Source organism: Thalassophryne amazonica, chromosome 8 (assembly GCF_902500255.1).
Source record: "Thalassophryne amazonica chromosome 8, fThaAma1.1, whole genome shotgun sequence".
NCBI classification, from domain to species: Eukaryota; Metazoa; Chordata; class Actinopteri; order Batrachoidiformes; family Batrachoididae; genus Thalassophryne; species Thalassophryne amazonica.
Window position 1 is genome coordinate 54,575,907 of NC_047110.1, and position 12,390 is coordinate 54,588,296.

At 38.9% G+C, this 12,390-nt stretch overlaps 1 protein-coding gene across 12 annotated transcripts in view; it reads left to right on the forward strand.

The window, feature by feature from the left end:
* Positions 1-12,390, forward strand: part of LOC117515633 (pleckstrin homology domain-containing family A member 5-like) — a 366,809-nt gene that overhangs the window by 314,552 nt on the left and 39,867 nt on the right. For 7 of the 12 annotated variants that reach the window (XM_034176275.1, XM_034176273.1, XM_034176274.1 and 4 more), the window contains 6 exons: positions 3,854-3,907; positions 4,677-4,757; positions 10,086-10,148; positions 10,226-10,306; positions 11,397-11,543; positions 11,656-11,757. In XM_034176275.1, coding sequence (XP_034032166.1) covers positions 3,854-3,907; positions 4,677-4,757; positions 10,086-10,148; positions 10,226-10,306; positions 11,397-11,543; positions 11,656-11,757 — 528 coding nt within the window. The remainder of the gene's footprint in view (positions 1-3,853; positions 3,908-4,676; positions 4,758-10,085; positions 10,149-10,225; positions 10,307-11,396; positions 11,544-11,655; positions 11,758-12,390) is intronic. The other 5 variants (XM_034176277.1, XM_034176281.1, XM_034176280.1 and 2 more) reach the window with 2 other exon arrangements.

A 12,390-nucleotide genomic window follows, 5' to 3' on the forward strand; every position in this document is an offset into this window, starting at 1 on the left:
TAGTGAGGAAATGGAAGACCACAGGCACAGTACTAGTTAAGACCAGAAGTGGCAGGCCAAGAAAAATCAAATATCTCTATGCATCGTTCAACTATACAGCACACTTTGCACAAAGAGATGCTGTATGATGCTGTAATGCAGGGGAAGCCTTTTCTGCGTACGCGCCACAAACAGTTGCTTGAGGTATGCTAAAGCACATTTGGACAAGCCAGCTTCATTTTGGAATAAGGTGCTGTGGACTGAAGAAACTAAAGTTGAGTTATTTGGACATAACAAGGGGCGGTATGCATGGCTGAAAAAGAACACAGCATTCCAAGAAAAACCCTTGCTACCTACAGTAAAATTTAGAGGTGGTTCCATCATGCCGTGTGGCTGTGTGGCCAGTGCAGGTACTGAGAATCTTGTTAAAGTTGAGGATCTCATGGATTCCAGTCAATTTCAGCAGATTCTTGAGAACAATGTTCATGAATCAGTGACAAAGCTGAAGTTGTACCGGGGCTGGATCTTTCAACAAGACAACGACCCTAAACACTGCTCAAAATCTACTAAGGCATTCATGCAGAGGAACAAGTACAACATTCTGGAATGACCAGCTCAGTCCCCAGACCTGAATATTCCTGAAAATCTGTGGTGTGATTTTAAGTGGGCTGTCCATGCTCAGAAACCACAAACCTGAGAGGTTTTGTAAAGAAGACTGGTCAAAAATACCTTCAACCAGAATCTAATCTCTCATTGGAAGTTATAGGAAGTGTTTAGAGATTTCTGCAAAAGGAGAATCTACTAAATATTGATGTATTTTTTCTGTTGGGGTGCCCAAATTTATGCACCTGCCTAATTTTGTTTAAAGAATTATTGCACACTTTCTGTAAATCCTGTGATCTTCATTTCACTTCTCAAATATCAGTGTGTTTGTCTGCTATATGCTATATATATATATATATATATATATATATATATATATATATATATATATCATATAGCATATATGATATATATATATATATATATATATATATATATATATATATATATATATCATATATGCTATATGATATCATATATGCTATATGATATATATCATATATGCTATATGATATATATATATATCATATATCATATATGCTATATGATATATATATATATATATATATATATATATATATATATATATATATATATATATATATATATATATATATATATGAAATTTCTAATCCAAACAACCAATGATTTATAAAGGAATATCATGGAAATCATCAGGGGTGACCAAATTTTTACATACCACTGTATCGCTGCAGCAATCCACCATTCAGGCCTGTATGATACAGTGGCCAGATGGAAGCCACTCCTTAGTAAAAAGCACATGGCAGCTTGCCTGGAGTTTGCCAAAAGACACCTGAAGGACTCTCAGACCATGAGAAACAAAATTCTCTGCTCTGATGAGACAAAGATTGAACTCTGTGGCGTGAATGGCAGGTGTCATTTGAAGGAAACCAGGCACCATCCCTACAGTGAAACATGGTGGTGGCAACATCATGCTGTGGGGTTATTTTTCAGCGGCAGGAACTGGGAGACTAATCAGGATTGAGGGAAAGATGAATGCAGCAATGAACAGCATGCCTGCATGAAAACCTGCTCTTGACCCCAGACTTGGGTGACAGTTTATCTTTCAGCAGGACAATGATCCTAAGTACACACCCAAGATATCAAAGGAGTGGTTTCAGGACGACTCTGTGAATGTCCTTGAGTGGCCCAGCCAGAGCCCAGACCTGAATCTGATTGAACATCTCTGGAGACATCTGAAAATGTCTGTGCACCGGCGCTCCCCATCCAACCTGATGGAGCTTGAGAGGTGCTGCAAAGAGGAATGGACAAAACTGCCCAAAGATAGGTGCACCAAGCTTGTGACATCATATTCAGTAAGACATGAGGCTGTAATTGCTGCCAAAGGTGCATCAACAAGGTATTAACACCTTTGTGCTCAATATCTTGAGTATTTGAACAAAAGAGTATTTCTTAGTTTTTATTTTTAATAAATTTGTAAAATTGTCAAAAATTGTGATTATGGGGTGTTGTGAGTAGAATTTTGAGGGGGAAAATGTGTCTGCTCCATTTTGGAATAAGGGTGTAACACAACAAAATCTAGAAAAACTGAAGCACTGTGAATACTTTCCAGATGCACCGTAGGTCAGCTCGTCATGAGGTGCTCAATTATTGAGTTTGACTGTTTGATAATATCAGAACTTCCACTGCCGGGCTTTGTCACTTTTGCATTGTGTTTCATACATTCTCTTGAATAATTCTATCATCCATAGCAGTCATGAAGAATGAAACCTCCCTTACATTAAATTTCTTGAATTGCTATGACATGCAAGACCTGTATAGGCATTGAAGCCGGTTGATGTCTGTGTGAAACAGGTAAGAGTCTGTGACTCCTTCAGGGTGGAATGGCAGTTTAACTCGGTTACTTTCCCAGCCAGGATCAGTACCTATTTACACCTGAGTGGGCTGTGCCACTGGAGATTAAGTGTCTTGTCAAAGACACAGATGGGTAGCATGAGTAAGATTTGAACCAAAGTCTACATATTGGCAGGCAATCTCCTTTTCCACTCAGCTGCTTGCTCTAAAATGGTTGTGATTTTATCTAATCTGTTAGTACTTCATTTGATTGCAGGTGTATTGAAATTCTTGCTGATATTCACCAAAACTGAACCTAGGTGACCCTGGCCTGGAATACATACCATTAGACTTTATTCACATAAGGGCAGCATGGTATCCAAGTACGTGTTTCCAGAGCAGAAGTTTCCACTCATGTCTGTTCTCCTCGTAGTGTGTAGTTGTGCCAGGATGGGCATCAGGAGTATAACTTGTGCCAAATGTGGCCACCCCAAGTTAAGAGAGAAGTGTGGAAAAAGAGAGAAGCCGAAAGAACTTTGTGGACTTTTGTAATGTAGGAAATCTCTGCCTATGTTGGCTTACGCACTTACAGAACTTGTTTTTTTTTTTTTTTTTTGTCTATAGTGAGTCAGGCATGTTAGTCATAGCTTGCTTTGGTCATTATGGTGGTCTAGTCATTGTTGTCAATCACTACACACTCATTTGGCAGACTGGGGTCACCAACCCTGCTTCTGGAGATCACCCCTGCCTGCTTCGTTTCCATGTGATCTGATAAGTCAAGTCTGTTATTTCCTACCTCTTGAGTGAGTGATTCCACCTTTAATTAGAGGGGTAGTTTGAAAATATACAGGGCAGGTGATCTCCAGGAGCCAGTGTCGCCAACCGAACGGTCCCCCCTAAAAATTGGTCCGCCCTGCCTTCACTGTGCATGTGTCAGTTTGGACCACAGCAGCACTTCTGAGACAGACTACTCTCTTCACCCAAAGCGATCAAAGGGAATAATGTGATTATTAACCATCAGATGACAAAGTAAAACCTCTTAAATGATTCTAAAGTCAGTTTTAAGCAGAAACGAGGCAATAATCGCCTCTGATCGGTCCGCCGTCTTTTATTACGAAATAAGGCAGGGGGGACCGATTTTTAGGGGGATCTGTTCGGTTGGTGACACCAGGTTGGTGTCCTCTGCTGTAAATAGACAAACAATAATAAACCTGGAATCTTCCCTGCCCTCTGTTGGTGTGGAAATTTCTGTGTATCCTTGACAATGATGTGATCTCTGTGTGTGTGTGTGTGTGTGTGTGTGTGTGTGTGTGTGTGTGTGTGTGTGTGTGTGTGTGTGTGTGTGTGTGTGTGTGTGTGTGTGTGTGTGTGTGTTGGGGGGGTTAGTGTGAATTTCTCTCTTTACCTTACTTTGCTCTTGCCTTTTCTTTCATCTCCTTTTTGCTGCTGATGCTAGAACGACATTCTTGTCCATCACCTGCAAAGGAACCTCATGTATTTGGACAATCAGGTGGGGTAATGCATGGACCTGTCGCCTCCTCTCAATAAATGTACTCATTTAAAGCCAGATGGTGGATACACTAATTTATAAAATCAGGACTGGCCATTGAAAAGTCTTTTATTGTTGTGTTTAATATGTGGTGAAGTTATCATGTTTGTATAGGACCTGAAACGTGCTTTCAGTTATACTAACCTTAAATACATAGATGATGTTTTTTTTCTACAGGATAGTAACGTGTTCGAGCAATGTGTCGTGGCTGTTATGCACCAATTATATTGTTAGAGGTATTTATCATATTGAAATACTTAAGTGCCTGCTAATTGTTGTTATGCTGTTTTATTGTTCTGAAAGGTTTTGAGTTCTTGAGAAAAAGTAAAATGATTTATTATTGTTAGATGATAGTCTTGCACGTCTTTCAGATGTAAGTGAGTGAGCTGAGCTTTGGGTAAGTGCTGGGAAATAAAATGACATGTCACTCTTAAAATAAAATATCACTTAGCATTTAACATCTGCCTCAGCCTGCTGTGTTACAACAGTGTTCCCTTCATTTTACATCATTGAGATAGATTACTCAAGTAGGTAGATTACTCAAGTAGACTACTAAAATGTATTCTGTCTCTGAGGACCTCTTATTTCCATCTCTCTCCTCAATGAAACCAAGAGATTCTGTTTTGTGTGAGTGCCAGCAACGTGTAACACCATTGTCAGTTTTCTCTCTGAAGTAAAGCATTGCTGTAGACTGACACTTGCTATATTGCTCCTCTCCACACTGGGCTAGATGAAGGAAAATGACCCATTAATCGTCATGACTCACACTTTGATTGAGAACTCTGCCCCAAGGCCTCAACTTTACCAGCAAGTAAGGCCAGTCAAAGGCTTTGATCACCTCATCCTCACCACTTACTGTTGGCTTTTGTTTTTTTGTTTGTTTTTTTTTGTTTTTTGTTTTTTGTTTTTTTGGTCTGTTGTGCAATGCTCCTCCTCTGGTGTCCAAGTCTTCATGGCATCTTGAGATTGGTCTCCCTGTATTGTATGTATTGCTAGCACCTCCTCATCCATTGCTTTTGACTGTTCTCCTTTAAACCTAAAACGTCATGCTAACATAAAGTGGTTTATGAATACTTGACTATACAGTTAATCCTTTTTGTCTCCCAGAGCTCAGAACCGTATACTGCAAGAGTTAGCATGTGATTAGATCATTAGATTGGTAATTTAGCCACCACTGATCCAATTATGTATAAACACTTTAAGTTCTTTTTGTACACTTATCACAAATGTAAAAAACATTTAATCTTGACATTTGTTCATTTATCAGGTAATGCTTCATGACCTTGTGTGAAATTCCTTACATTTTATGAGCAAGCCAGCTGGACTTGGTAGGGGGCTGCAATTAGAGTGTTTGTTTGTTTGTTTTTTTGACATTTCTCAGTCCATTTTATAATCTGCCGGCAGTAGGACAGAATACATAGAATTAACATTTAGCATTCTGTTTTAGTACTGAAATTGCATGCAGTATATTATGGAAGATGTGACAGCTCAGTACTTTACCCATTTTACCTGATTCATTTGACTTTTTGCCAATCAGTAAATTTTTTACGTGATTTAATTCGGAGTTTGCTTTAGATTCAACATACAGTTTGGTTCATATACAGATGGCTGACAAATTAAAGGAAAAACCAAAGAAGAGCACTGTCAATGCCACCCTGCTCAAAGCAGCCTGCAATGCAAAATACATGTTGTTGGTAATTTCCACCTGACACAGTTGTCATTTTCACACCCAACCCCCATTTTTCTTTGATGCCAAATGTACTTGTCATCTGTCCACCCGTGGGCGTATTTTATCTAAAAATCAGTGGTGGGCACAGTTAACCAAAAAGTTAGCTTTGATAACTGCTAAGCCAGTAACTGGAAAGTTAGCTTTTATATTGCTAAACCGATAAACCACTAAAAAATTTTGCAGAAGCTACAGCTAACCGCTAACTTTTATTATTGACTCCAGTACACTGTCAGCTACTGACAAGCCACTGTGCTCCATTCACACTGCCATTCAGTAGATGGGTCAAAATGCATAGAACACTGCCATCTACTGGATGGCAGTGTGAATAGCCCCGAAATATCACACTGTCACTATTTGTTGTGCTGAATCACACTTAAAAAAACGGAATTTTCAGTTTTGCAAATGCCTTTTGTTTTTAAAAATGAAAAAATTACATATTTACAAATACACATTTATTTGTAAAAACCAACACACACGTTACAGTAACTTATAACAAACAGTAACAAATAAACCAACCAACCAGCGTTGAGCGGAGGCTTATTTTCCCATAATGCCTTTTGGCATCTGCGTGTGTTAATGTTTAATCCTTCAGAATTAGCGCGTTACTTTAAAACTTAAAGATATGTGTTATATTTTCACTTTGTAAAAATGACAGAGTTGACATTAATGTAGATAAACTGTCCAGAATTAATTTAAATTAGTTTTCTTTTTTGTAGCAGCCTGGCAGCCAGGCCCTTCTGCTGGGGTTGGGTTGAGCTCAACTCCTCACAGCTGCCTGACTGCTGCACAACACGTAACAGACAGGAACCAACATGTAGAATTTTAGGGTTTGCAAACGTTTTTGACCGTTCGGCTTTACTAACTATGCCTGCAAAGAAATGTTAGCGGACTAAAAGTTAGCAGAACTAAATTTAGCGAAAGCTAATTGGTCCGCTGATGGTTTTCAAAGTTATCTGAAAAGCTAATCCGTGAACAAAATTAGCGGTTCGCAGATTAGCGAAACTGTGCCCACCACTGCTAAAAATGAGGTGTGGTTGGGTACAGTGGTGGTGCATTTCTAATGTCCATCATTAGAAAGTGTGCTTTAGAGCACCTAAAACAGGTCTGAAGTGTAGCGCAGTGACTTTGTGGAATTTAAGAGTGCAGCACTCAGACACACTTTACATAAGAGGGTTCACCGCACATGTTTGCTTTGCACACAACAATGAGAAATAGCACATAATCAGAGCATTAAATGTTTCTATATATTTCTATAAAATATAGTGTTTCTGATTCATGTTTCTATATATTTCTATAAAATATAGTGTTTCTGATTCAAACAACCAGGTTTTGTGAGACCACTTGACGTAACTATACTTCAGAAACATGGTGTTTTCTTTTTTCTTTCTTTTTTTTTAAGAGTGTTGATAACCTCTACCATATCATAATTTCATTTTATTAACAACCGATTGAACCGAACTCCAACAGATATGCAACATTGAATACAAATCTAGACCCATTATCTACCGATGTGTCAATGAAACAAATAAGGGACTAACAGAACTGGCATTGAAACAGCTGATTGACCCACTGTTCAAGTTTGTTTCCATTTGAACAAAATGTGTAATCCCACATTACTTGCCCAATTTTGTAATTGCCCTCACATTAAACCTGAGGGCCTATACTCAAAATGAAAAACTTTGTTAGTGTCCAAATATATATGGACCAAACTGTACCTCAGCATCCTTCATGGGATTAGAATGAGACATAGACAAACACATTCTCTTTTTTTTTTTCTTCCATTTTCCCACCTTTCCCTTGACTACCTCTTGTCATTGTCTGTGATGGAAATGACAAAGAGCATCATCTTGAGTGTCTCAGTGGCCATGATGTCACATTGCCACTTTTCTGACCACCTCCTGAGGTGTAAAAGTGTTGCAGAAGACTGACCCCGCCCACCCTCACCCCTTCACCCATTCATTGGCATACCAGTCCAACAACAGCTGCATTCCCACCTGTTGAACTGCCAGAAGTGTGTCTGCCCTGTCATGCTCTTTCACACCACGGGACACCTCGGTGAAGCTCCCTGATCTGTGGGAGAGTCTGCATGTTCTGTGTGGAATGCCATTTGGATCTCGGGTCGCTTTAAATGTACTCTGTGGTTGAGTTCAAAGGAGAGGTGTTGAGAAATGTATGTGTGACTGAGTACAGGTGTTGAGTCACAGTACACGTTGCAGTTCATCATTGTTTGGACAGTGACACATGTTGGTGCTGTTTTTTCAGAACATTTTGTTTGAAATAAGACTTGAAGAGATAATCACAACTCAACTTTAAAGAAAAATTATGTATGCAAATAAGCTGCTTGTTAGGAACTCAGTAAAACTGAAAATGTGGTTCACTTCCTGATAGGGTTGTTTTTTTTTTGGTTAATTGATTTTTTTTTTTCTAATTAGATTGTCCTTTGATTAATTTACCAGTAAATTGTAACCAATAACTTTCAACCTTGCATTCAAGTATTTTTGTCATAAAAAGTATTATTTATTTATTTATTTATTTCAAATTATAAAAATTTGCATGTAAATGACATGAAGTTCCAAAAATAAAAAAGCTGTCATGGGAAAAAAAAAATATGGATGAAAATCTTGCAAAGAGCTTTGCCTCTTCCTGAGGCACACAAATACTGAAAGTAAAATCCTGACAATTTCATAGGGCTGCAACGAACAGAGAATATGAAAGTAAGTAAAGTTTCTCAAAGCCGAAGATGATGTCCTCAGATGTCTTGTTTTGTCCATGAGCCAAAGATCTTCAGTTTACTGTCACAGACGAGTCAAGAAATCAGAAAATATTCACATGGAAGGAACTGAGATCAAAGAATTTGGACATAAAAAAGTTAATCAATGACCAGAATGAACAGTGCTGAAGCAGCTACTTTGCCTGACATTGCACAAACAAGATCATAAGTATTTGGACAGTTACACAATTTGTAATTTTGTCTTTATACACATCACAATTGAGTGAAAATGAAATTGTCAAGATCTGCTTGGACTTGCAGACATTTAGCTTTAATTCATGTGAGTAAACAAAAATATATTATTGAATTGTAATCTTTTTTTATGCAGTCTCTCCATTTTCAGAAAGAGACCATAAGCAATCAGATAAACTAACATAGTTTAAAAAATCAGGATTACATCATCATTTTTACTGCAGCTTGCACTATGCTGTTTCCCCAGTCACAATTATAAGACCATTATTACTTCAAAGTTCTCATGGGTACCTTGGTGGCTTCCTTTATGAGTCTCCTTCCTGCACATTTTAGTTTTTGAGAGTGGCCTAGTCCAGACAAATTTACCACGCAGTAACATACATTTGTATTTATATATGATTGATGTAAATTAAGTCCAAGATGCAGTCATTGACTTGGAAAAGTTCATGTATCCATCTTCTGACTTGTCTAAAGGCATCTAGCTGTAATAGTGATTATTTAATGCTTATATTTAGAATTGTTAGTTTGTCCAGTGACTTTTTCTGAAAATGGATAGACTGTGGATACAAATGGTTGCAATTCTTAAAGAGTTAATGTAATGTTTTTGTTAAACTCTTTAAATGTGAAAGTCTCCACTGCAAGCAGGTGTTGATTGTTTCATTTTAACGGCATTGTAGTGCTGTAGAGACAGAGAGAGAGAAAAAAAAAAAGCTTCCCTGTCCAAATACTTATGGACCTGTGTGTGTGTGTGTGTGTGTGTGTGTATATATATATCGCCTTGAATTAAAATAAAGTAAACATTATGTGATCCCACATTACTTGTCCAATTTTGTAATTGCCCTCACATTAAACCTGAGAGCCTATACTCAAAATTAAAAACTTTGTCAATGTCCAAATATATGGACCTTACAAATGCTTACAAATATATATTTTGTAAGCATGTTAAAACATCCTAAAGAGGTCTGTGGTTAATTGTAGTATTACATTTGTAATAACTTTTGTTGCGATTGGACTCCACAGACACACACTCGGGTTGGATACTGAGTTCAGCGACAGCATCATATTGATTTCTTGATATGCGCACTGACGTAATGTGCTGTAGACAGCAGCTGCTCCACAATCTCTGTGCTGACACCAGAGTTTAGGAAGCAAGACTTTTATATGCTTTTCTTTAGCAAACCTAATGGAAACCACTGTGTTGTGCTGAGGGAGTCAAATGGTTATGTGTGCTGAAACACGAGAACCATCAGAGAAGAGGCTGTGTGCTTTCAAACTGTTGATTTGGTGACTTAGAATGCCTGATTCAGTGAAATTAAGGATTCTACCAAAGCACCATTCCCCACTGGCTCATTAAGAGAGCTTTGTCATGACACTGCATTTGATCTCCAGATTCTGATGTGCATGTGCATGTTTGGCACCTCTGGTTGAGATTCCTGCTCTCTTCACAGATGAGTCCAGAGGATTACAGAGAACAGGGATACACATGTGTGCCAGACGAGGTTGATGTCGATGTAGGTTCAATGATACGTTCTTGTGTCACACATGCCACTCCAAAATAGAAAATCACTGATTATTGTCTCCTTCTCAGGCCAAATTGAGTAGGTTGTGTGAGCAGGACAAACTGGTGAGGACACAGGAGGACAAACTTCAGCAGCTGTACAGAGAGAAGGTGACTGAACACTTTGCACATCATTAATATGTAGTTATTGAGAGTCTTGATTATTTAAAAGAGGTTGGAATCAATGAAATAAGAAAGAAAATTATTTTTGAGCAGTATGTTTCACCCAGAGCCTGTGTATATACTAGACAAACCCTCCATGACATCAACCACTGTGTTTGAGCTTCAAATACAGCATTTCCGAATGCTACCATCTTGCCATAGCCGTCTCCGGCTACTTTCCGGCCCGAAGTGGGTGGAGCATCTACCCAAGTATGAGTAGATGCCCCACCAGCATGAGCAAGACCGATATTATCTGGCTGGGATAAATGAATGCCAGAAGGGCCCAGCTATCTAAAAGCTACCAAGCTAGCTAAAGCTAACAGTCTGTGCCACCTGATGCCATTGATAAAATGGCATCATATCATTTGAGAGAACTCTGATAATGACTTTGTTTGCTAATCTACCTGAATCAAAATTGCATTTTGTAAATAACACTTTCAGCACCAGTTATTAAAAACTGTCTCACAAATCGCCACAAAAGAGCAACATAAAATACAATTTGAAAATAGTCACAAAAAATGCAAATAAACAGGACTATGTTAAGATGAAATTACAACCTTTGGAACATTATATAGTTTAATTCCAGTCATGAACGCAGCCCATAAATGCAATAAAATGAATTCATAATGGAATGTGTAATTTAAACTAAAAGAATAAATATGTTTTTAGTCTACATTTAAAAGGTTTCAATCATATAAGAAATCACTGTAGCCTGCAGACTTCTTTTTAACCACTGGAACACAGAGTAAGTCTGCAGCCTGAGAACACAGAATACAAGGAGGTTCATAAATCATTCATCCATTTTCTATAGCCACTCACTCCAGTTAAAGATCACATTGGTGGGGGGGCAGTGCTGGAGCCTATCCCAAAGACAAATAATGTTTCATAAATGAGATCAGGGTCTCATGTGGTTTTATATTTTATATGTTCATAACAGTACCTTGAAGTCTGATCTCAGATGCATAGGTATCCAAATGGGTTGTGTACTCATGCTGTTTCTTTACGTTTAATACTGTTTGTCTCTTGTGCTTTTCTTCAGCACACATTAGAAACAGCACTGCTGTCAGCCAGCCAGGAGATAGAGGGCTCTGATAACCTGGCTGCCATGCAGGGTGTCATCCAGCAGAGAGACGTGCTACAGAGCGGCCTTCTCAGCACCTGCAGAGAGCTCTCCAGAGTCACCGCTGTGAGTGCACACAAATATAACACCCTGTACACTGTAGTTCTCTTTCTTCCGGACTGGTTGCGTGCACTTTTTAAGAGTGCATCATGGATACTGTGTGTCTGTTCCTGACCAGGAGCTGGAGCGGTCGTGGCGGGAGTTCGACAGGCTGGAAGGAGATGTGATTGTGGCTAAGAACAGCCTGCTGGAGCAGCTTGAAGCTCTGGGAAGCCCTCAGGTATGGAAATTCCTCAACTGTACTGCTTTAATCTTCCATGCCTCCTGCTGTCTCATGCTGGCACGCCATGACAAACACTCCAGTCAGTGCTTGTGTAGGGCTTCAAAGACTATTTAAAATGTGACAGATTCCCTTGAACACCTAGGCATCCTTTTGTGTCGACACTTTTTCTGGCATTTGGGGGGAAAGCAGAGCCACATTTTGTGCTTCAGTGCACTTAACTGCAGTGTGGAAGGAGATCAAAGCAACACGGTAAGTGATTGATGAGTGCAACGCACTCTAATTAAGTCTGTCTCTTATTCTGTGCTTCATTGTGGCACAGCCGCATAACTGAGAGAAACCTTTCCCTTCCAAGAGCAAGAGCTCAGGCTAATTTGGAAAGATTGGGAATCAGAGGGCCAACAGAAAGGGTGTACAGCACAGACAAACCTGCTATCAGTAAAGTTGAAGACATACTTGCTGCTAACTGCACAAATGCACATTTGATGTCAAGCACGCCGTGCATTCATTCTCAACTTTCTTTGTGCACTTCCTCCAGAATGAACTTAGCAGGTTTACAAGTTGCAATTCTCACTGTACAGACAGTAAATAGTAAATTTCTGTAGCGCTTTTTCATTTATGCAGATGCTCAAA